This window comes from Mya arenaria, chromosome 14 (genome assembly GCF_026914265.1).
Source record: "Mya arenaria isolate MELC-2E11 chromosome 14, ASM2691426v1".
NCBI lineage: Eukaryota > Metazoa > Mollusca > Bivalvia > Myida > Myidae > Mya > Mya arenaria.
In genome coordinates this window covers 22253166-22279582 of record NC_069135.1, presented here as the reverse complement: position 1 = coordinate 22279582, position 26417 = coordinate 22253166, and the positions used below count along the sequence as shown (strand labels likewise).

Sequence of the window (26417 nt, the reverse complement as noted above, 5' to 3'; positions counted from 1 at the left end):
CTAATGGGTCCATGAGCCAAAATGAATAGAAAATTGTAAAAATATTTTTAAAAATTAATATTTTTTTTAGATGGTTGGCCGATATTTGATTCCATAACTAGCAATGCTGTCAAGGCTTCTGTCTTAAAATTTTTCAAACCTTTGTCATTTAAACTACTATTTGCAAGTATTAAATCATATTTGAGAGTTACGCTGAATTTCATGCAGTATGTAACCCATGAAAAACCAGGATAGTATTTGCGACTTATAGTTCTTTAGGTTTTGTTGTTTTTGTTTCAAAATATAAATGACTTAACTAAAAAAAACTTACAGTTCTTGTCTTAACATATATTCATATTTTCAACTTGTCAGTTTTTGGAAAGAAAAAAAATCATAGCTTTGGTGCCGTAGGTGGGCAAAAATCTTGGCCTTATCTCAAAGTATTCAATTGAAATTTGGTACTTACGTTACCTGAGTAACAAAACATTAATGTTGAGCAAGGCCAATAACTCTGGCTTCTATTAGTCTCAAGAAATGCCCCTTGCTCATCTGGCACCAATTTCTTAAAACTTCTTAATTCCCTTATTACAGGATTAGCTAAAATCACTAGTTTTGTACTCCTATAATTTGTGTAATATATTCAGAGATTTTACCATACATTTTAAATAATGGCAATGAACAATTTTTCTTTTTTAATTATTTTAATCGAATTTAAGTTTATTGTGTGTATTTTGGCTTAGTGAAATAAGCTACTTAAGCCAGATAAGCTTGAAAAGATTTGTAAATTGGGGCCAGGGGATAAACACCAGACTAGCATTGGCATTTGTTGCATGGGGATCTTGCATCTCTATGTTTATTTAAATTTTCAATTAAAAGACAGAAAATTCATATCTTGAAACATCATTTTCCTGTTCAATATAAGTAGAGGGTACATAAAAAATTTGTACACAATATTAATTTTCCTTTGTGATTTGCATCATTATTTTTCTCTCGTAAATCAATAGTATGGAAACATTTCTGTATAGAAGGTGATTAATATATAATATAATTACGGCATCTTTCATGAGCCGTTATTCATTACGGTTGCTAGAAACATATTGGTGAACTCTATACTGCTGATTGCTGTACCTAGTGACGATAACCGATGAAAAGTCCTCAGTATCTGTATTACAGCGAAAGAGACAAGGTGTCAATATTTTGAACGGGCTGAGTAAACAAACAGCGCAATAAATTTTTCTTTAATTTGATAGACTCTCAAGGATAAGTAATCATAAACATTGTTCGTCGGTGACAAATTGCATTGTGCATTCATCAGGGTTTGTTAGACACATGCTGGTCTTATCATTTAGCAGAATTTTTCTCTGTTTGTTGTGGAATATTGAACTTTTCTAAAAGAGGATTTTCTTATCAAAAGAGTTCTTAGGGTAGTTCTTTGGGCTGAAACATTGCAAAGGAAATATCAGACTTTGTTTTGGGCGGTTTTATTTCTTTGTCAGTTTCTTAAGAAGTTTAAGTGCTAAGAATAGTTCAGAACATAGTCAGAGCTTGGTGATGTTATGAAACATAAAATATTTAATGTGAAGAACTATTACTGAGGGACAGGGAAATCAGTATACCGGATATTAATGATAAATACTTTGTGATTGAATTTATCAAAATCTGACAGACAATAAATGGAGACTCTGGTTTTGTCAAGTTTTAAATCGTGTTTGCATTGTGGTGTGTCGATTAATATCGTGGATTTTGACGCAAACTATCTTTGGCCAATTCAGAGAGATTTACAGGTAATTCATTTTTGGATAGAATAGATTTAATATTTGGAAAAAAGAATTGCCTAATATTTTACATTCTTAATGTTCTAGTGATAATTTTAAATGTGCTTTACCTATGAATCTGGACTTATTATGTAATATAAACACAAAAACAGAATATCAATATACAACATTGTATACTCTGGTAATTTTATATATTTGCTCTGTTCTAGAATATTTCTAATGGGTATCCCATGTTGTGCAATTTTTTGCTTTGTTATAGGTGGCAGAAAATTTGGGTTTAAAGGAAATATTTTGTAATTGTTTTAACTAATATTATTGCCATCTCAAACATTGTGAATATGCTTTTGAAATGCATTGTATATGATTAACACTGGTTTCCGTGATAATGTTTGAAAAGTTGTTCACCTGTGCAAATCTGCAAAAATATTAATCCTAATAATTATTTTTAATTACTTTCAATACCTGCTATTATTTGCAGAATAGTAAACATATTGATTAAAACTCCATCAATTGAAGTTTTAATACCGTAAGGCTATAAACGTGATTGATAAATTATCTGCCAGTTTTCTTTATTCATATTAAAATTGTATTTTATGGGACTTTATGCAAGTTTCATTGAAATAGGATGCAGAACGTGTGTGCACCAAGTGTTTTATTTTGTTTTGTAGAACTGTGTCTGTTATGCTATTAGTTTTGATGGATTTACAACTTGGAAGATATTTTCTGCACTTGAATTTTAATATGGTACTTACATGCACCAGAAATCTGAGGTTCAAAAAAGATACCTCTTAAATGTTCATAAAAGCCGTTTTTGGTCAGTAAATATTATTCCGTAAGATAAGAAAATAGAATACCATGCAAGGAGGTGTTGTCAGGGTTACACTTGTCATTGATGTCAACGCACAATGATCAATCAAATTTGCGCTTCTTAATGATCCCTCTTAATCTAGCATGTAATTTTATAATGTTCCTTTTTTTATGCAAACAGTCCATATAAGAAGTAGTGTGCCCAATATAAAAGTATGAGACTTAAATTATGAAACTTGATAGAAATATTGGTCAGAATGTGAGGTTGTGGAACTGGGATTTTGTTTGACAATTCACTCAATTCAATTCCAACAATAGTTAGGCCAAGCAAAAACTGTTTTTTTTCCGGTAACCCTTAACAGACTCTTATTTTTTGTGTGATGACCCAAAGGTTTTTATTGGCTAAAATTGAAGAAAAGTGACCCCTAGCCTGTTCTTGTAACAACATTTTTAAGTCTTAACCAAGCTCGTTGCTTAGTAACGTTTATTTATTGATAAAATTATGACAATAAGTGAATATTTGCTGAAACTATGTGATAAATAATGTTTTAAGACTAAAATGTTTTTATTTATTACAGAAAAAGAGTCGACGGAAGTCTTTGCTGCGTGTTTCATCCCTGGCTAATCTGCTGTCGCCAAAAGCCAGCAGAAAACCAGAAACATTCAAGGTACAATAATAAAAAAGAATATTGTTATTTGACCAACCGGGAAATTAGGCGATTTTTGTCACTAATGAGTAGTACACTTGCAATCAATTGTCTCTTATGAGTCCTTTGTCTTGAAGCTTATTCACCCATAAAAGCTTTGAAGACACAAAAGGCCAAGAAAGTGTTTGGTTAGAGTTACATTATGTCCTAAAAAGGGGAAGGGTAAATAGGACAGTTTTATTTTAATTATTTTTCATTTCAGGCTTCATCTTAGTTTTGTTATCTTCGGGGAATTAAAGTAATCTTGAGTGTAAAACTTTTTAGACTACATATTAAAACACACAAATTATCTTTTAAACATATGAAAGCAGTTAGTGGAGACGGGTAACCAGAACCAGATTATTATTTTTAGGCCTAGTTTGGAACTGATAGTTGTTTGCGGAGTCAAAAGTACATTATCAGTATGCTATTAATTACAAACAACACTTTTGATTATAAGTCATAAGCACTTTTAGCCAGACCTTTATGGACTGGACAATAGTATCATTAAATGGTTGTAGTACAAATTGCTTTTAACAGTTGTCAGAAAACGGACTTTTTGACCGCATCTTTCTCACAATATGACGATGATTCATTAGTTCACCATAATAGCTGCTAATCGTGAGAATCTGCTAATGGCATATGATATCACAATTTACTGAACAGAAAAGACTTCCACCTTCCTAATGAGACATGCCTTGTAACATTGTTCCCTTCTGACATGTTGGTGACCATGAAGATCATATAAAGTTCACTTTGAAAAGTGTTTAAATATTGCATAAATGCGGCCTGTCATTATTGGAATCGTACAGCTAAGGTCCCAATCTTGATCTGAAATTTGCCTACAATGTAGCTTTTTCGCTCAACATTTTTTGTATCATTTTGAATAAGATTTTGTCTTTTGATAGAGTGATCTTCGATGAATCAATTTTTTTTATAGTTTAATGACTTAATATCCCTGTAATATCAAGCATTATGTATTTATTACCATTCATGGAACACTGATTAGAATTCCAAGGTATTTATTCAGGGCTGATAAGCCATTGTTAGTGGCTTATTATTATAAGCTATTATATTAATGATAATATTAAAAATAATAATAATAATAATAATAATATTAAGCTATTATATAATAGGCATTAAATATACAGCAGCTTTAGGGTTTATATATAATGACTGAAAAGTAATTATATATTCAAATAAATTTAATTGTAAAATAAAGAAATAAGTGAATGGCACTAGTAGTGTTTTGTTTTTTTTACAAAATATTAGCAATTTGATTTGAAAATAACACTCATTTTTTGGTTTTGATAAATTTAAGTCTTACTTTTTTCAGCGCACACTGAGTTTCAAAGTGCCCCTCGTGCCTACCAACCACCATCAACGCAACCATGGCAACAGTCATAACAACACAACCACCAACAACAACACAATATCGCCCTACAAAGCCCCACCCCCGTCTCCGGGAAGATGCCGACTGGCGCGAACCTGGAGCGACATGATGACAGGAGATGGGACGATGTTGTCTACACTCTCGTGCCAGGATATTAAACGACAGGAGGTATGACCTTGTAGTTATCTGCTCTCTCACTGAGTGATCATGAACATAAGAATACAACTTACATTTACAGCCAATAAAATTGCAGATAGGCACTAGGCTTAATCATTATTTAAACTTGCGCGGCATTTAAAGGTCCGCCCACTGCCACTCATCAGATACACTCTCCCTGCGCCAGATTTTTGAGTTGCGTATCAGCCAATGAGGTTGAATTATTATTCAATCAGATGACCTGAACAAAAATCTAAACGATTAAGAAGGGCTTGTTCGCTATGCTCACTCCGCCCATTCTTAATCATTAAGATTTAATTCTTATCATCTAACAATTACATTGTCTGAAAGGCTATATCAGAGATGTGAATTGTCTCAGAATAACCCAGGGACAATATGAATAAAAATTAATGCAACATTTTCATTTTACTAAAACAGCAAAAAATGACACTACAACATCAGAAAAGTTTTGAAGAATTCCAATTCAGTTTTTTTCCCCCATCATTTGGGACCTTTCTGATAGGGAAAAAAGTCATCATTTCGACGGATTTGGGATTTCCAAATTTTCCAAGAAATGAACAAGAATGCTTTTAAAACTAGACAGAAAAGATGATAGAATGTGATTAAGGTTGTTGTTTAAGAAGTCATTAATTATTCCTGGGATGCAATGTCTTGAAGAATTCTTTACTTTTTTTTACTTTTTGTCTTTGTTAAAATTTAGGTTTGGCAATGCGGCTGAAATTCGGCTTCAAGTTGGTCAAGAAAAAGAAATATCCTGCAATAAGAGTGATGACTGTACTGTTGTTTTATTTTCAGGCTATATATGAACTGTACCAGGGAGAGCTAGATTTGATCGAGGACCTCAATGTTGTTAAAAATGTAAGTTTATATGTTGTAAAATGTGGTTTGAGGGTGAGTTAGTCTAAAAGTATAGCGCCCCCCACCACCACCCCCACCCCCACCCCGCCAAAATTGTGTGCTTCGGGTTATATCTTGTCCAAATACAGGTAGGAATGTGTTTGTCAATGAATTGATTAAATGCATTTAGATTCTTGTGAAGAAAAAAACTACATCCGATATTGTTATCAGATATAGTAACATTGTTTGTTAAGGCTTTTGTTAAATAATTAAATCCTGAAGTATTGAGAGAGTAAAAAGAGTTCAGAAATGTCATGACAGCATGGTTATATCTATATTTGGATATTTTGTTCAATATAAGTAAGATTCATTTCATCACTGTAATACAAATATGTGATATTACCCACATGGGGACATGAGTGGTCTCAGGTGTAATACCATTTTAATGTGGAAATATGAAAGATGAAATTGTAAGAGTTTTTAATACAAATATATTGTCCATTTCTATGAAAGATTTATCTACCTGGGTTTTATCGCGAAGAGAGTACTTGAAATATTATTGTGTACTAAAGGAGGAATTCAAGTAGGCTGTTTTTAAATTATTGATGTCGCTTTTTTATTTTCTTAGGCCCAAGGTTTGTCTTACAAAGTGACGTGGGCAGTTGTCGGTTTTGTTGAAGGGTTTTACTTTTTACAAAGCTTAGAGAAAAGTGCATTTTGCTGAAGGTGTAAAAAAAAAAAAAAAAATATTTTTATTTTAGAACTGTATGATCAGTATCCATATGCTTTACTTAAGTGCAGACAGTCTGTATGTGATGTGTACACTAATGATAATGGAGTGAATTTATAGTTTTGTTGTTAAGATTGATAGGTTAGGATTGATAGGTTAAGATTGATAGGTTAGATCATCTATACCTTATATAATTCATACCCATTTTGGAAAACTTCTCCATCCACCTAGGTAACATCTCCTTTTTTTTAACTAGAGAGAAGTCACTTCTCTCTTAAGTTTGGATGTATTACTAAGCCCTAAGGGAGGTGATTTATTCACCGATTTCCACAGATCCAACCGTCAACCATAAATAAAAAATAAAATAAAAATAAAGAAGACACTTTTAATTTTATTTTTAATTGAATTTGGTTGTTTCTTTATTTGTTGTTAGTATTGACACTCAGTTTTCTTCAAATTTGGAACCAGAAGAGCCCTCAAAAAAGCTTCTGAAAACCTGTTTCGCTTTCGCTTATATACCTTGTTATATCCTTCGCTGAAATAGTTTCAGCCCCTCAGCTGCTGTCTCAATAGCATCCCTTACCTGACATTAGCATTTGAAGGTTTTGGAGCATCGTTTGATTGTGACTTATGCTCTTCCCAAATGATTGAATTTCAAATCCAGTGCGACATCTAGGGCATTTCAATCAATTTCACACTTCAAAGGAAGCTGACTGCCTAAAGGCTCTTTTCATGACTCTGAAGACTATTATACCTATCTACATTAGGTGCCTGATCCATGTAGCGTTGCATCTTTGAATGTCAAAAACAGAAGGAAATGTCAAATGCAGAAATGTTACCCCTTCTAAAGAGTCAAAGTCGTGACAAAGAAAACAGCAACCTTCTTTCTTATCAGAGGTCAGGGAGAAAAAAAGCTAAATATATATGTATGTATAAATACGTATATTATGATAAACTTATGGGGGTCTCAAAAATATGAAGGTAAGCCAAGTGGTTGGACAAAAACCAACATGCGTTATGGCAAAATTATGGCGGATTATTGTTTCATATTTTCCTCCTGCCGTTTGGCATATGGCAGAAATCAGCAACCATATATTCTTAGGCGTTGTCTATTTAAGTAATTATTTACCGAAAAGGAAACATATGCAAGCTTGCACTAAGGAAAAAGCATTATTCCAGGACTGAACAACCTTGAAATACATGAATCATTTTATCTTGTAACTGCAGTCACTGTTAATCTAAATATATTGGCCAGATTTTATTTTCTTTCCTCATTATTAAATGTTTGCTGAATTTCCATATATTTAAAAATACCTACTTTCTCATGGCCCTCTAAAGTCAATAGGTGTGCTTCTAACGATTCTTACTAAACGAAACACCAACATTAATGACATACCAGACGCAGTATAATTTTTCTATTATCTTTCATCAGAAATAAGTCAGACTTCGCTAATCACAGCTCTTGGGTTGCTAAGAGATTTATGGTTGTATTATCGACTGCTGAGACCACAAATTCCTCTTAAAGAAATGAGTTCCTCACAAGGAAATGGTTATAAAACTGCCATTTACTTGCATTATCTGTTATAATTAAGAAATGATCGCTCCTATAAATTGTGTGTTTATAATTAGTGTAGTGTTTTTCCAATGAATGTCTTTTTTAGTTACTTAGACAATTATCAGCGTGTAGACATTTGATATTGGTAAGAATTTCTTACATTTAAGGACTCTGATCAACTTACCGTAAATGACTGGGTATAAGACGATAGGGGGCATTAGACACAGACAAAAAAATCCGTGAAAAATATGAGGAAAAAATCTATGTTTTGGGTTAAAGGACGCATAGAAAATATGTCAAAAACGTCTGTCAATTTCGGCCACCATGTTTGTTGACAGTGACGAAAAATATTTTTTTCGTGAAAATGGCGATGGCTATCTTTAAAACCATACAATGATAATGCAAAATGTGTTTCATTTTAATTTGTTTTATGTTAGGAAAGGCACTTATTAAAAAGAACTGATTGTCACCATTTGTTTCTGGATAGCACTGAAAGGTGCCTTTTATGAAAATATGTAAGATTTCTTTTTGACAGTATATCGTAAACGATAACCTGTCGAGAATGAAGTTAAGTTATGCATAAACCTTCTATTGTACGGGGTTTGTTCTCAAAATGTCAACACCTACAGAAAAGAATATAGTTCGCGTAAATGTGTGAAAAAAAATAGACCATTTTCGCATCAATTTGTAGTATTGGTATGTTAAACAGAACAAAATGCAATGCGAGTTTTTCACACCTTATCAAACAACTGACAAAAAATATTTTGACAGTGCGAAACTTTGCTTTTTATATGCATGTTTAATTATTGTTCAACTCAATTTATTATTCAAAATAATATTGAATAACTTTAATCTAAAAATATTTTTGTTTAACTTATTAACGTCTTACGATATACCGTATTCCGATCTTCAACTGCCGTTTTAACCCGTATATACTCGATCAATATGACTCGAGTAACATCCCTTTCTACATAAAACTAGACAAACTCTCGTCTTGAAAATTGACCTCAGACAAAAAGTTCAAAAAATTGTTACTGGGTATTATACGCAGGCATTTTTTTACATCAAATTCTGAGGGAAAAAAGTGTGTCTAATACCCAGTCATTTACGGTATATGGAATCCTGGTTACCCCATATGGCATCACGTAAAGGGCTTTGGTGTGCAGAAAAGTAAAAAAAATGCTGAAAATTTCATTACTAAAGCGTGGGTTTGTTTTGTTTTCACAGATTAGGTTAATTTATGTTGTATTTCAGTTATTGAGGAAATAATATACAATTTTTTTTTAGTTTTATGTGTAATAGACCCCTGTACTGTATGGTCGTTTATGTTACATATTTGTTATAAGCGAGAAACTATCTTTCAAATTATTTTATAATTATATTGGTCACCAGGCAAAATTTAACATTATAGTTTGAGGGAATTATTTTATTTGAGAGTCAGATTCCTTAATAAGTAATTTTTCAGAATGATACAGTCTTAGTTAAAAAAACTGCATGTATCAGACAAAATTGAAAAACAGCATTATTAATTGGATGCCTGTTTATCCATGAAAATGTTATTGAAATATAATAAAATTTTATGTAGTGTCTCCTTTGAAAGAAGATCTGGATATAAAATTATGTATAATACATACTTGTGCCAGACATAAATTTCCATTTTTAGAGTGAAACACAACTAAAGCTTCTGCGATGTTAGCAAGATAATAAAAAAAATATGAATGACTAATGAATATTTCTGCTTTGCATGAAAAATCTTCTACCTACGCCCTTTCTATTAATTAATTTTGTAAACTATTGGCGAGCTTCAAATAGAGTTACAGACAAAAAAAGGAAAGCAGTGACTTTTAATATCATAGGTGCATTTTATTAAGGAATATACTATGATCAGAGCGTGATTAAACATTCATGACACGCCTGAATATTTAAGTCTTCTTATAAGAGCAAATTAAGTTTTCATTCAGTCTGGAAAAGTAGATTTTTTTCCCCAAGTACTGAATTTAGTATTCATGATGATCATGTTGAAGGATCATCCTTAAAAACTGTCAAGGAATGGCCTTATTTTTGGTGGATTTTTTTCTTGTGACAGTTGGTTGATGTTAGGGAAGGGTGACAGACATAAGTAGAAAAAGTCATGGTATATACTAAAATGGTTGTCACAGTCTGTTATATATGGAACTGGTGCCATCAAATGCCAATGGTTGTGTGGCCGTAGAAATCCAAGATGGCCACCATAAATTGCCAAATCAGTAAATATTATCACTGTTTTGCATGCTCATAGACTGACAATGCAAGTGTAGATTTTCTAGATAAAAAAAACATTTCCTGTGCTATTAGAAAAGTCTTTATTCTCCAATAATATTGTGTTCACACCACGTTGAAAATCAAACTTTATTTTGCAGACATATCAGGACTGTATGAGGAAGCTTCAGCTTATGACAGAAGGAGAACTGGGGCAGATATTCGGAAACCTGGACAACCTCATACCTGTACATGAAGGTTGGTTTTCTAGCTTTTTATAAGCATGTCTCTTTTTTTCCGAAGAAATAGATGAGGTATAATCTGTCACCTTGATGCACTCAATATCGTGTCACAAAAAGAAATTATCAGCCATTTTTGATTTCTCGTCAGCAGTAATTGTAACAAAAAATATGAGACATTTATAGTGAAACTACTCCCATATACCATATGAATTCTGGTTGAATGTCAGTTGAGATTTAGCTCACAGCTGCTGCGTTATCCCTTTTGGCGCCAAACATATAATTAAATGTAATGGTTAACAGTTTAAATAGAGTTCATGGTAGCATCAAGTTGGTGAATATATTGAGTTCAGGTAAAGGTTTGATTATATTTAATGGACATTTTCAGTGCTCTTTTGTTTATTTCCCTTCAATCAAACTTTGTCCCTCAGCATAACTCTAAAACTTTAAACATTTGTAGATTGCCATGTAAGCTCGTGCACTGCTGAAGATTAGAATACATTTATTTTCTTATTTCATAAAAAGATGTCCACAAAGATGAATATAAGTATATATATAAATTTTATATATTAAGCAGTTGAAACCTACTATAACTTAATTAAACACAATTCCTATCACTTCTGTCAAATAAATAAAATTCATGTAGTTCACAGCTTGATGTTGTAAAATTAAAGTGTCTCCTGTAGAATCAATGTAAATAGATGTCCTCTTTTTATGATTTTTTTTTCATTGTCTGATGTATCTCATCACAGATTTGGTAAACAGAATGAAAACCCAACGGAGACCCGATGGAACAACGGCAGAAATTGGCCAGGAGCTGAAAGACTGGGTACAGTAGCTTTACATTTAAGGTATTGTAAAAGCATAGATGAATACAGTGTAACATACTGTAGCTGTTCTTCATTGGTGGCGTTTAGCTCTCGAATGTTTTTTTCCACTTATGTGCTTGTTTTTATACACTGTGTTGGAAAAAACAAAGCAAAAGGAATTGTAAAAAATAGTCACTTCACTCTAAATAGTTATTTAATTGATTTAATTTTCAGATCCCAAGACTGCGTGTATATGTGTCATTCTGTGCAAACCAAGTATTCGGCAAGGTTTTACTGGACGATAAGAAAGAGGAACCGGCAATTGACGACTTCCTGCAACGATGTCAGGACTCGCCATTCAGTAGAAAATTAGACCTTTGGGGACTATTAGGTATGGAATCATGATAAATATTGTATTTCAGTTTATAAACTTTATTTTAAAAACGATTGTCCAGAAAATTCTGTTAACTTTTACAAAGTCACTTTGGTTGGCACAATGTTGTGCAAGAGGGTGGTCATGTGTTGTGGAAAGAATTGAGGAGATAGATGAAACTCAATACTATTACCTCTCTCCGAAGTGTTTGTTGTGAAGCTGACCACTATAATTCAATGGATAAATGTCCTTTTGTTAAGTGATGTATAAATTTTTGAAAAATGTGTTATATTCTGCTTCCTATTGTATGTAGATAATGCAAATCAAGAAAGACCTGAAAAATATTGGAAGTCATGATAAAATTCAGATTGATTAAGTTATTTTTAATCACATTCATGATTGACAAATATGCATCGAATGCTTCCCATTTCATGAGCCCCTTTCAAAAGGGGTTCAAGCCCTTGACCTTGTGTTGAGTCTAAATCACCCATTCTCAAACTAAATTATCAGGGTATTCAGGAATGGCATTTTTGGTCTGTTATCGTCTCTGGAATTTTGACTAAAATATTGAATGTTCCAATGGGAATCTTAAGGACAATATTCATATTGTCCTGGGATCAAAACTGTAATAATGTTTTGTTTGTATATTCCAGATGGAGCAAGAAGCCGGTTCATGAAGTACCCACTACTGTTGAAGAGCATTTTGAAATACGTAGGTTTCGTTTTCCCCATTTCATACTGACATTTATTTTCCTCTCCACATCTTCTCTCTGATCCCCCACCCCTACTCTGCCCTCAGACCCCCATCTCAACTCTGACACCCCCTCTGACCCCAATCTCCGCTTTGACCCCTAACACCCAAACCTACACTCCCCTCTGATCCCCTACTCTGCCCTCTGACCCCCATCTCAACTCTGACAACCCCCTCTAAAGGCAATCTCCCCTTTGACCCCTTACCCCCTTAATTAAACTGCAGATAAAACTAAACAATTTCAAAGGTTTTTTTCAACAGGTTCAATTATACACCCCATTGTGCTAGTCATGAATAATCTATTATGCAATATGTCAAAGTCATATGTCAATTGTCTTTGATGTCGAATGAATGACCTTTGGCTTATCTGTACTTATTATACAAGTCTCCCATCCTAGTTCAAACCTGTCATAGCTAGACCTTCCTTATTCAGATGCAATACATACATAAAACTTATTAGACTGTCAAGTACTATTACTGGTATATTGAACTTGACTGAAAATGCCAAAATTGATTTGTATGTCATGAACAGAAAAGAAATTAATTCATTTTGGGATGAACTGGAATTTGGATCTGTTTTCAGAACCACCGTAGTTAAAATTCAAGGAATCATTTTAAATTGTATGATTTAAAATGACCAGAAAAATCAACCCATTACGGTAATTCAAGAATATTGGAAAATCAACCCATTAATTTAAAAAAAAAATTAACCCATATTTCAAGGATGTAAGAAAATTCAACCCATTTATTCAAGATGAGAAAAATCAACCCATAAATTCAAGAATAAAAGAAAAATTAACCCATGAAAAATCAACTCATTAAGTATATAAGAAAAAAATCAATCCTTTAATAAATTTGATCTGTTTAAAAAACAACATGTATATATATGTTTTTTTGAAAATCATGAATTAGTATAATAATGTAGTAAAATGTCTTTAGATAATTCTGCTTTTTCAGAAAAAGACACATAACCCATTCATTCAAGTCAAGACTTGAATTTCGAACAGTTTTCAAAACAACAACTGCTTTTTGGAACTGCATAAATAAGTCCATCATAAATTGACATAATTCTGGTTATTCAGGAAAACACTGGGGTTTTTTTCAGAATTGTTTTCAAAACAAGAGATTAATCATCTTCATTTCATCATGGCAAACTGATGGCTGTGTTTGTCTTTTGCAATTTAATCATGGTTTTTCACTGTGTTTTCCTTATCTTTGGTCAATCTGGCATGAAATATATTGCAGTTGTTCAAACATTAGGAAGATACTTCCTATTTGTTATTACGTGTTTTGCGCCACTCGTCACGTTTTTATCGTATTACGAAATAATTATATCAATAACAAATCTATGACTCTGGGTAGAACCAGCTGTGTCTGGCATTGTTAAGGTCATGGTCAAAATCACAATTTCTTATCCCAATGGTGATCTTATCAGCTGAATTTATTTGAAAAGTTACATTGGTTTGCATTTAGCTCTAGAAAGTTTTTTTCCACTAACTTGCTTGTTAATGTACAATGGAATAACTAAAACTAAAGTAATCGTAAAAAATAGTCACATGCACAAAATAGTTATCCATCATAACCTTCGCATATGCTAAGGGATTTATCTCATACACTTTATATGCTGCTATTTTTACAACATTTTTTATTGACTTAAATTTCAATTTGCATGCATCTTATTTACTGCTCTTTTTAAATAATGACATCTCATTGGCTGTAATTTGAATAAAACACATTTTATTGGCTGCTATTTTTATCACAGACATCTGATTGGCTGGATGCCCAAAACCTGAGTGAGGCTGTGAGGCTTGCAGAAGAAATTGTTGGAGATGCAGACAAGAGAACAGGAGAAGCAAAATGTGTTTACTATCGGTCACGCATCACATATCTCTATGATGATCAGGTTTGCATTAATTTTCGTACAATGAGACTACAGTTCAAAAACAGTTTGATCTTACCTGACCCACATTTGTAGGCTTTTGTTTTTTCTTCTGAACATTGAAAAGTGGGGGAAAAAAACACATGGGATATGTTGTGAGGTGATTGGATGAGGCCAAACAAACTTGGGTATTTATGAATTGTTGAAGCTGTTTGCTATGTGAATTAAAAACGTTCATCTCCATTATGATCAGGTATGGAACAATTTCATTGGATCATATCAGCTAAGTTAATTTAAGAAACAATCATCATAATTCCCGTTATAGTACCGGTACATATACATGATTTAAATCCACCATTATTTATTCATTTCATGGTAATTAAATTTGTCTTCAAGAAAATAGCAAAAACCTTGAAAAATGTGAGGGGGAAAAACTTGTTTGTTGACATTCTCGATTTAGAATTGTATTTTATTTATGTTCGTTGATTCCTATCCCTCCACCACAATTCTATTGAATGCTTTAAAATCCTTTGAGACCTCATCTTCAACATCAAAATAGAAATTTGAGGATGGAGTCATCATTAATGATCATCAAAATTCATGTTGGTAGTGCAAAGCCCTTGATTTTTTATAATCAGATTTATATTTCTGCGGTTCTGAAAAAATAATCTCTGTTCAAACATTTTATTCATTTATGAGGTGGGGAATAGAAATTAAGTGGTTTGGAACAAGTTAGCGGCTATTTTATGATTCAGGGAAATTTGGGTATTAACGAACTCTAATGTTCATATTATATCGGTTAATTCTATAAGCAGGCAATAATGTGGGGTTGATTAATGGACAAAGCTTGGCTTTAAATACCTTTTAATTTTACCACTTAATGAGGGAAATGCATTTGTTGCAGACTTTGCATTCAGTAACTATTTTAGTGCATTTGATTTAGTATTTCTAAGAAATTGCTAGAACGAAAAGAAATTCTTGATATTTCTCGGCATAACAATAAACATTCCATATGGAAACAGAATCTCTCGGTAACCTATAGTCTAAAGCCATATTTATATGTAGTTAATCTTATGTGGAACAGGGTTTATTTTGTTGTTATGGTTACTTACTGCTGTTTTGTTTGTCTTACAGAAACATGCTGACATCGAAAATGCATCAACCCTGCTGTGCAATGGGACATTGAAAAATAATAAAGGCAGCGTAAGTTAAACATTTTTTATTATATCTTTTTCCAATGATTCATAGAGATTTATTAGTGAAATAAAAAGGATATTTCTCCGTTTCAGACTGTGAAATAACAATTTGATATTTTTCACTGTTTTGAACATGAGCCTCACTTCAAAATCAAACTTCAGTATGCAAGGGGCTGATTCAAATTTTCATTTACGTCATTCCCGAAATGACATAACGTTCTCTTACAATTCGGCACTCCTTTCTAAAAAACTAAAATTAACTGTCATTTTATATCCTTTTAAAGCATATAATAAACAGAAGAAAAAAGTTTTTCTCCGTTTAAAATTTCATTAAATTTAACAAATTTGAGAGTGTGCGAGTCCCTATCTCTATTTCAACATGTTGATGCACTTATGAACGGAGCACCTGTCAGAAAAAATGTTAAAGGTGTTTTAAGTCGTCAGTAATAAGTTTGTAAAATTATAGGAGGTAAGCCGTTCCTAAAAGTCCATTTAAGCATGACTTTCTATATATAAATCTCTTTATGTAAGGGAGTTTCCTTATTGTCACTGTGTATGACCGTTTATGTTTGCTCAACAAGTTCTATAATACAATCAAACTAAGCCAATTTTCCTGTTGCCATTTTTGAAAATAGATTCTGTCTGGATTCATAGACAAATTATTATGATAAGAGCAATCCTTTTCTAAAGTGACAATATGCCATAAGTTTTGTATTGATATAATTAACCTTTTCATGAATGTATTTGGTCAGATATGTTATTGAATGACTGGCGATATTATTTTAAGTACTGTAAAGGTGATAATGAACACAGTCAAATTAACTGTTTGTTGAACTAATAATAAATCAAATAGTCTTAACTTTATTGTCACTGGAATTATTAGAGATATTTTTTCTTTTTGTTCTTTTATGAAAGAACTGTTATTCATGGTATAAATAAATTTATAGTTCAAATGGAAAGTTAAAAAAAAATGGAAAAAAAAATGAGTCAGGTCATATATTATGATTATATCATCAATTCATCATTAATTAATACAAAAAGAAGTTTTGACATTTTCTTTTAATTTTTGTCTGAGAATAAGCTTCCTTTGGCTTCAAATCAATCATTTTTATGCCCCCAAGGTGGGCATATTAAAATCGCACCGTCCGTCCTTCCGTCTGTCTGTGTGTCCGGCTCAATAACTCGTGTCCGGGCTAGATTTTAAAATAACTTGCCACATGTGTTTGACATACCAAGACGACGTGTTGCGTGCAAGAACCGTGTTACTACCTCTAAGGTTAAGGTCACACTTAGGTGTTTATTCACAATGGAGTGCTGCATATAATGACATAGAGTATAGGTTGTCGTGTCCGGGCTGTAACTTTCCCTTGTATGGACAGATTTAAAAATTAAATTGCCACGTGTGTTTGGCATACCAAGACGACGTGTCACGTGCAAGAACCGTGTCCCTACCTCTTAGGTCAAGGTCACACTTAGTGTTTATTCACAATGGAATTCTGCATATGAGGACATAGAGTATAGGTTGTCGTGTCCGGGCTGTTACTTTCCCTTGTATGGACAGATTTTAAAATAACTTGCCACATGTGTTCGACATACCAAGACAACATGTCGCGTTCAAGACCCGTGTCCCTACCTCTTAGGTCAAGGTCACACTTAGGTGTTTATTCACAATGGAATGCTGCATATAATGACATAGAGTATAGATTATCGTGTCCGGGCTGTAACTTTCCCTTGTATGGACATATTTTAAAATAACTTGCCACATGTGTTCGGCATACCAAGAAGACGTGTCGCATGCAAGACCCGTGTCCCTATTTCTTAGGTCAAAGCCACACTTAGTGTTTATTCACAATAAATTGCTGCATATAACGACATAGAGTATAGGTTGTCGTGTCCGGGCTGTAACTTTCCCTTGTATAGACAGATTTAAAAATTAAATTGCCACATGTGTTTGACATACCAAGACGACGTGTTGCGTGCAAGAACCGTGTTACTACCTCTAAGGTTAAGGTCACACTTAGTGTTTATTCACAATGGAATTCTGCATATGAGGACATAGAGTATAGGTTGTCGTGTCCGGGCTGTTACTTTCCCTTGTATGGACAGATTTTAAAATAACTTGCCACATGTGTTCGACATACCAAGACAACATGTCGTGTTCAAGACCCGTGTCCCTACCTCTTAGGTCAAGGTCACACTTAGGTGTTTATTCACAAAGGAATGCTGCATATAATGACATAGAGTATAGATTATCGTGTCCGGGCTGTAACTTTCCCTTGTATGGGCAGATTTTAAAATAACTTGCCACATGTGTTCGGCATACCAAGAAGACGTGTCGCATGCAAGACCCGTGTCCCTATTTCTTAGGTCAAAGCCACACTTAGTGTTTATTCACAATAAATTGCTGCATATAACGACATAGAGTATAGGTTGTCGTGTCCGGGCTGTAACTTTCCCTTGTATAGACAGATAATAAAATAACTTGCCACATGTGTTCGACATACCAAGACGATGTGTTGCGTGCAAGAACCATGTCCCTACCTCTAAGGTCAAGGTCACACTAAGGTGTTTATTCACAATGGATGGCTCCATATAAGGATACAGAGTATTGGTTGTTATGTCCCGGCTGGAACTTTTTCTTGTATGGACAGATTTGAAAATAACTTGCCACATGTGTTCGACATACCAAGACGACGTGTCACGTGCAAGACCCATGTCCCTACCTTTAAGGTGAAATATACACTTAGTGTTTATTCACAATGGAATGCTGAATATAAGGACATAAGAATGTAGGTTGTCAAGTATGGGTGGTATTTTTTTATGTACAGAGGCAATTTAAAATAACTTGCCATATGTATTTGTTTGATCTTTAACTTTTCATGTACTGACCTTGTTCATAGGTCAATGTAACATTCGGGGGCATTTGTCACATACTGTGACAGCTCTTGTTTATTTTTTATTTTTTCTCAAGGATTTGTAACGCTTTTAGCCATAAAACATCAACTTTCCAACTTAATTATGAATAGCTGTGATATGATCTTTTGTCAGCAGTCTTATATTACTGGGTCCAATACCTTTCCACAACAATTCGCGTTAATATTACTTACTTATGTATTGCTTTTGAATTCACAGAAGCTTCAACTATTCCTGTTCGACACAATACTCGTACTCACGCGGCTGGTAACGCAGGGGGGATATCAGCGGTTCCAGGTTTACCGAGACCCAATCCCCATTAGCGACCTTGTCCTCGAGGATCTCAAGGATGGAGAGGTCAAAATGGGCTCGTTCCGATCAGCATTCTCATCTTCTCAGACTTGTAAGTGTGACCATGGTTTATAGGGGGGTTACTGGAATTGTTGGTGTTTTCTGAGAGGTGCAACATACTGGTACATTAAGATTTATAAATGTATGCAAAATATGTTGTAATCATGCAGGGGTTTTGTTTGAAAACAGCAAGATAATTGCTGAGAAATGGTCGGTATATGGGTGAGGTTTCAAAGGGGCAGTTAACAGTGTTGCTCGGTGGTAGGCCAGCACTTACTGACTGGATTGTTGCACGGATATCGGGGTTTTAATGATGCAATGGAGAATTGTTTATATTTCATTGTGTTCAGCATTTAATCCAATCTTCAATGAAATTTTTAATGGAATTTCATTTTAAATATAGTTGGTGTTTAAGGTTAACTAAGCAAGTTCTATATTTGAATCTCTATAGCCTAAAATACCTTTACCGTTTTTACCATTTAAAAAACAAGAATAAAAAAATGGATCTGGTTAATCTCATTTTAAAACTAATCTTGTACTTTCAGCAAAGAATGTGTTCCGAGTCTCATTCACTGAATCAGGCAAGGGCCAGTCACACACTTTGATGTCCAACGACGAGCACGACAAGCGACAATGGCTTAACTCAATCAGGTCTGCATTGAACAACGTAAAGAAAGAATCACCAGAAATCGTAGCAGTCCATTTGGCTCCAAATGTTCGCTTGCATTCAGACAGTTCTGAAGGGGAATGAATATTACTCAAGGGAGATAATTTTGGTCAAAGTTTTCTTCGCAAGGGTTGTTTCTCTTGTATGAATTGATTGAAAGTAATGGAAGCTCGGACTTGAAATTGCTAAGGTGTAGCATTGTGCAATATGACGGAACGGTAGTAAATTGACTGGAAAATTGCAATCAGCTGATATGAGTGGAGAAAAGATATGTAAATGGCTGATGAAGGAATTATGTCACGAAAGTTGAACTGTGGCTACATATAAGTCAGAACATATATCAATATGTTTAACATTTATGTACATGTATCAATGTTAGAAAGTATTTGAGTGACATCTGACAATTGTTTGTATGTGGCAATTAAGTCAAACTTTTGTATGTTATATGTCTTATGGTAAACAAAAGATAATATGAAATGGAAGATGGTTTAATGGAATAGATCTCTTTAAATTTGTTTCCTTTTTTTAAAAAGATATTTGTGTTGTAAACAATAAACGACTTGTGTACATTAGCACAAAAACATTTTTATTTAGACTTTTACTTGTGGTAAAATCTTTAATCTTCAATATAAGTTAATGGGTTTTTTAAACTGCACTTTTTCATTCTTTACACTCATTTCTACTTTTAGTGTAGTTTTAAACCTTGTGGTTTTATGAAATTCATTTTATTGAATATATCACTTTTTATCAAGGATTTTATGTTGAATTGGTTTGAATATATCACTTTTTATCAAGGATTTTATGTTGAATTGGTTTGAATATATCACTTTTTATCAAGGATTTTATTTTTAATCGATTGCAACATTGTTTTTCATTGGGCTGATTGGTCAGAACTTAGTTAAGGTTCAAATTAACAACGCTAACGTCATCTTGTTAACTTTCGAATCTTTGCTGCTCTGATAATTTAATGGATACAATTGTGATCTGCTGAAATTGTAACAAAGTTTAAAGCAACTGTATTTATATATATTACACATCGTCAAATATTTCACCTTGAGGTTGACAACAATGTCATCCATGCTGATGCTGATGTTTACTTTAACAAAATCCTAAAAATTGGCCGATTTTAAACTGAACATGTAAAAACTAGACCATATGAAATCATTTGAAATTCATACCAATGTTTATCAGATTTTTTCATGTATATCATTATTTGTACCATCTGGGCCCAGATTGAATGAAATATATCAAGTGTAAAATTGAAATTTGATGATAGGAAAAGTAGTTACAGTATATGTTTTTGTTAGATTTAGTGTACATTTCACACCACCGTATGCCTTAGGAAAAACATGATTTTGTGAACATGTTTTTTTGTGACAATGTTGAAATGTTTTTCAACTTATACTTTCCTCACAATGATTTTGTTTTTTATAACATTTTTTGGCTCATCTTGTCGGAAAATTTGTAGAACCCGGGGAGAAAAATCCCAGGTGCGATTAGAACAAAGGAGAGTTTTTTATTCAGTAGTGCTTCACAGTTGCAAATCCCTCATAGGATAGAAATGGTGGCTTGGATTCCTGTTGAAAGGCCCCGAATATTTTCCACATGTGTGGTTAACTACTGTGTTCTGTTGCGAAGCAGATATTACTTTAAATGCATATATATATATATATATATATATATATATATATATATATATATATATATATATATAACAATATATTCATATGGTTAAGTTAGTATTTACTGTCTATATATATTGACGTTCGGTTTTCATGTGTTTTTTTGCACTTTTTTTACGCTGTGGCCAGTATATGTATTTGTATCGTTAGGTTAGAGATTGTTTCATGGTAAACTAGTATGTGATGTGTAGTTTAGAGTAAAATAACCATACATGCAGAGGTTTAAATTGGGGGTTTCCACACTTACTAAAAAATGAAGGATTTTCCCTCCTTAATTTAAAGAACAGTTGTTTCTCTACTCTAAAAACGGGAATTTTTCAAAAAATATGCAGAAGGGGGCATTATCAATTGAATCATTATATATGTTTTAATACTAAAATGCATACTAACAATGGACAGGTGTTTTGTCAGCACTTTATGTACACCTCATGGATAAAAATTCTTTGGAAGAAAATTGTACATTTATATTAAGAAGAGCTGAGGGCCCTAATCTTGAATGAAAATTTCAATTCTGAAAAGAGGTGTTATAACTTATGATTCATGTCAAAAACATTTTAAGTTTATCAATTTGTATGAGGGTTTTTTCACACAAAATTTGAACAATTTTTTAAAAAAATACTTGAATCTGGTAATCACACATCCTTAGATAGACACTGTGCATCTAATATTTTCTTTTTCCTTTCTTGCGCAACAGGGCAAAAAAATGGTGTAAAATGTAATAGGATTTCTTGTTTGTGTTTCATATAATTATGTTCTAATGTTTAACAATGTTTGATTTGGTGCTTTTATTGTATTAGTTATATACATGTATGTATATCAGATGACTTATGTCAGCTCTATTGCTTTTATCACCAGAAGATTTAGGGGTGGGTGGGGGGATGCACCTGGCGCGGTCCCCCCTTAATTTGTCCCAAGGTTACTTTTTAGGTCAATACTGGAGAGAAAGAAGTAATAAAATTGCCAAAGTGCCAGATTTCAATTGTTAGAATCTTCTTCAGGTAGTACCCCAAAACTCCCTTGCCAACGTTACACGCCATACGAGTTTCAGTTTTGAGGATGGGTTGCATGTCAAAAGGTTGCACCCTTAAGTTACGCCCCCTCTAACATCAATTCCTTTCATGTGCCCCTGTTTGTTAAGTTTTAAAATTAAACAATATAAAATACCGCCATAGATAATGAGTTATTTGTCTATATTTTATATTGTTTCACATAAAAAAAACTTGTAAAAAACAATGAAATGTTGAAACAGTGCTAACAGTAGTCATTTTGATATACCATGTAGATCCATTTATTTTTTATATATATTATTTTATAGGTGTACCTTATTATTGTAAGTTGTTATATTATTGTCAAAATATGTGAACAGGAAGCGAATTAAGTCAAGTTCTTGAGATTATACAGCTGTGAGTGTATCATATCAATCTCGAGGGTTGTGGGTGACGTTACTGTAATGGCATTGTATTATAGCCAAGCGTTAGTTATAAACCGGTTATGCCCATTTCTATTAAACATATTTTTGACAGTAATATAGAACCATATACATTATTATGTATAACTTTATAGTCATTTTGTTGCAATGAATTTGTGTGTGTTTAAACTGGCATCTTTTTATTCTTTCTTTCTATCCTAATTTCTGTCCTTAACCAAGAAATGTCTTATTTACTAGTATATTATTTTAATGACTTATTCGATTTTGTTTTCAAGGCTTTTTAAATCTAGACATTTTAATCTCTAAACATTTGTCAAAGCATTCTGTGTTTATGATCAACTTATAATTCCTTATATGAACTGTATAGAGGCCTTGAGGGTTTTGTATTTGGTAATGAATTGGGTGTATCAAGTGGAAAATATAACTATTTTGAATTTGATATTTTCAAAAAATTGCTTTTTGGATCATGCAAAACTGCAGTCATTTCTGTATGTTTGTGGCTTAGATACATGTCTAACTATGGGCACGGCCATTTTATTTTTCATCTTAAAACACGGAAAAGTTTGAAATTATAATTGTTCAAATTTCTTCCTTGTATCATTTTATGATAACAACTTTTTCTGTTTGTTTCAGTTCAGATATTAAATATATTTAATACATGTCCATGACGGTATTCATAAAACACCTTTAAGGTGGGAAAGATAGAATATGATGCATTATTATTATTTAATGATCAAAGTAAAACAAGAGCATATAATTTGTGTACAGATTAAAAAATATTAGCATTTATAAATGTGATTTTCAATTAATAGTAACATGGCCACAAATTCACCAGTTATAAAATGTGCAGAAATCGCATGTTATGTGATATTTTGGCGCTTTTTTCAGGAGTTTTCTATGCCCAATTTTATTAACATTTTTGCCTTCAATATCAAATTTCTAACTCGTCTTGAGTTCCTTGATTACAAATTGTCTTTAACATTATTATATTTTACCAATGTATCTGGTACATGATATTATTGTATTGAGATAAATCATATCAACATGATTGATAAATAGCTTTGTTCGTTTTAAGCTTTTTTATATTGACCCCTCTGTAAGTAATTATTCACCATACTTTAGAAAAATAGTAGGTAAAATACTGAAAAATTATCGCCAATGTCTTTGTCAAAATACAAAATAAAGAAATTAGTTAGATTTGTGTAGTAGAATTTTGGCTTTTACAAATATGGCTTTTATTTTTATAAAACGTAGACAAGCGTTTAGCTGATGAACACTATTTTGACAACACACATTTCTCATTTTGTCTAGTTTCATGTTTGAAACATCACCAATTGAACTAGATCACACTGTTGATTATGTTATGAATATAATAAATGTAATAATACCTAAGCTGTGTGTGTCGTAATTTTGAGAGATAGTAATTTGCTTTAAGGATGTTTTTAAAGGTTTGCAGTTACTCAGCTTGACAAACCATTTAACCTGCCCTCGCAAAATTTAGACGCCTGGAGTAAACTGAATACGTTCAATCAATTGTCTAGTTTACTTTCTTTAGAAAAATAATACCTGACTTACCAACAAACAATTACTTAACAATCACGTATATACATGTTCATGCATGTAGCAAAACAAATGAACCACTGAAAACTGTCTTTATATGTAATAGAACTACATTTTTATAGCAAAGACCGCTATGCCTCGTCTTCTTGTATTGCCTGTGCTATCATTAAAATATCAATTATACATAACGTAAACATACCAACAAAAAGACAATCCTCTTCTGTTTAGCTCAATAGACCTAATTATAAACAATAGGGACCGATCATGCAGCTTCATCAACATTTTGCTGGTGATACGCCGCCGAATAGAAGGTTTCGGGAGGGGAAACTTATTTGCATGGTCTGTCCGTGTCCCAGTCTGTCACACTTTTTTCTGTCCGGAACTATATCGTGCTAGGGATTGGTCAGATAATGTTCTAACTTGGTCAAAATGTCCCCCTTAATGGAATCTTCATCGCATGTAACAGTGAGTCACATGGGACTAAAAACTAGGTCAATAGGTCAAACCTTTGGAACAATCTAGAGGCATTACTTTTGGTCCAATATTCATTAAACTTAATCAGAATGTTTCCCTTGATGTACTCGTGGACATATTTAAAACTGGATCACATGTCATCAAAAATTAGAACACTAGGTCAAAGCTTAAAATGTTTTGTCTGGAAACAGTTCATCGGATCCATAGTTTGATAGGAATTGCTTAGATTATATTCAAACTTGGTCTGATCGTTCCCTTTGAGCAAGTATCAGGTTCAATTATGGGTTTTGTAGGGTAAGAAAATGGTTCATTATGTCAAATATCATTGACAACTCTTTCCAGCAAGAGAGGCCACATTATTACCTGGCCTGGAACTTAACTGGTATTGTCGCTATTTGTTGGTCAAGTCTGAATATTGATCATCATCTCATCTGGTCAAAAATTAAGTGACTGGATGAAATGTTCAAAAGCCTTGTTTACGCAATTTAAGTCACATAATGCTGAAATTTAGGTCAAGTTTATTTACAAAACTTGTTTGCCTTTATTAAGGGCCCGATGCGATGCATAAGTGCAGAACTAAACTAAAACGTTTAAAAAGTACATGTTTTATTTAGTTTTAAGGAACGATCTTTTTGGGGATTGAACCAGATATTCATGGCGACATGTTTTGGGGTAGTAAGGAGTTAAACAAGTTTTACAAAAGATGATTCTATCAGATTTTGGATCAAAAAGCATCCACATTATTTCGGAAGTCTGTCGATATTCGTGTTTATGTCAAAATACCCCAGACTACATATTCAACAATGTCTTAAGAGTTCTTGATGATATCTTGTCAATTAAGAAAGTTATTCAGAAAAATAATTAAAGGTGGTAGATGAAACTTATTTCAGGGTTACAAAAATGCAAATAAATTATATTGTAATACATTTAAGCTATTTGGTATAGTTTTATTTTCAAGAGTCCGAACTCTTTGAAACTGAATGAAGACATAGGAAACAATGCATGAATTAATAGTATCTATCTCTGTTAAAAGAGATATTTCCAAACAAAAATCAGTTCAAAGGAGTAGAGGATTTTCTCAAAATGCGCAATTTCAACCATTTTGATAGGGGTGAGTTCTCCCTCTAGATCCGTCACTGCTGTATGTATGTATATGTTGCCAATTGTATCATTTCATGATAACCAATGTTTGTGTTTTTTTGTTATAGGAGTAGTGATGTTTTTCTGTCATTCCACATAATATGTTCCCTTATCCGAGTGCATCTCTTTGACAAACGTAGATTTGTTTCTGCCGCAAACTGCACATGTCCCCGTCACGCGCTTTATCCTTCCATTTTCAAAGATATCAGTTAGTTTGGTTTCTGTTTTGATTTTGCAGAGCACACAAAAACTCTTCATCGGCGTTTCACCTGGCATCTGCAAAAAACAACGTTGTTATGTGATAACGCCCATATAGCTACATTTTTTAAGCAAGGCCTGTAGTATATGGACGCACAAGGGGCCGTACCGTTCATGCAATACCCTTGGCGATAACGTTTTTAACTTTATTCCATTAAAGTTGATAAGATTCGATCAACGATTCACCCAAAAAACATTGAACATGATTCGAAACACTTTCTAATAACAGGCCAAGAAAGACCTCCAGTAGGCGACAACTAGTAGGCGGAGGTCATTATATCCACAGCAATAACCAGTAAGCGAAAGTCATTATGAGTTCCGTTTAAAACTAGAACGTCCGTATAAATGTCCTCCAAGGCGGTAACCAGAAGACGGATGTCATTATGTGTTCAGTTCAAGACTATAACGTCCGTATTAGGGTCTTTCAAGGCGACAACCAGTAAACGGAGGTAACATTATACTCAGGTGAAGTCTAGTATGTTCCTGTGACTTTTATGGCGACAACCAGTAGACGGAGGT

The 26417-nt window shown here is 33.1% G+C and overlaps 1 protein-coding gene across 2 annotated transcripts in view; it reads left to right on the top strand.

Annotated features, from left to right (window-relative positions):
- Positions 1–19876, top strand: part of LOC128216607 (neuroepithelial cell-transforming gene 1 protein-like) — a 49630-nt gene extending 29754 nt beyond the window's left edge. The window contains exons 1-12 of one of the 2 annotated variants that reach the window (XM_052923227.1): positions 1208–1763; positions 3140–3229; positions 4584–4808; positions 5613–5675; positions 10339–10435; positions 11169–11245; positions 11460–11616; positions 12252–12310; positions 14112–14252; positions 15363–15431; positions 18557–18740; positions 19234–19876. In XM_052923227.1, coding sequence (XP_052779187.1) covers positions 1653–1763; positions 3140–3229; positions 4584–4808; positions 5613–5675; positions 10339–10435; positions 11169–11245; positions 11460–11616; positions 12252–12310; positions 14112–14252; positions 15363–15431; positions 18557–18740; positions 19234–19439 — 1479 coding nt within the window. In that variant the 5' untranslated portion in view covers positions 1208–1652 and the 3' untranslated portion in view covers positions 19440–19876. Of the gene's footprint in view, positions 1–1207; positions 1764–3139; positions 3230–4583; positions 4809–5612; positions 5676–10338; positions 10436–11168; positions 11246–11459; positions 11617–12251; positions 12311–14111; positions 14253–15362; positions 15432–18556; positions 18741–19233 lie in introns of those variants that run through there. The other variant, XM_052923226.1, reaches the window with a different exon arrangement.
- The last annotated feature ends 6541 nt before the right edge of the window (positions 19877–26417 follow it).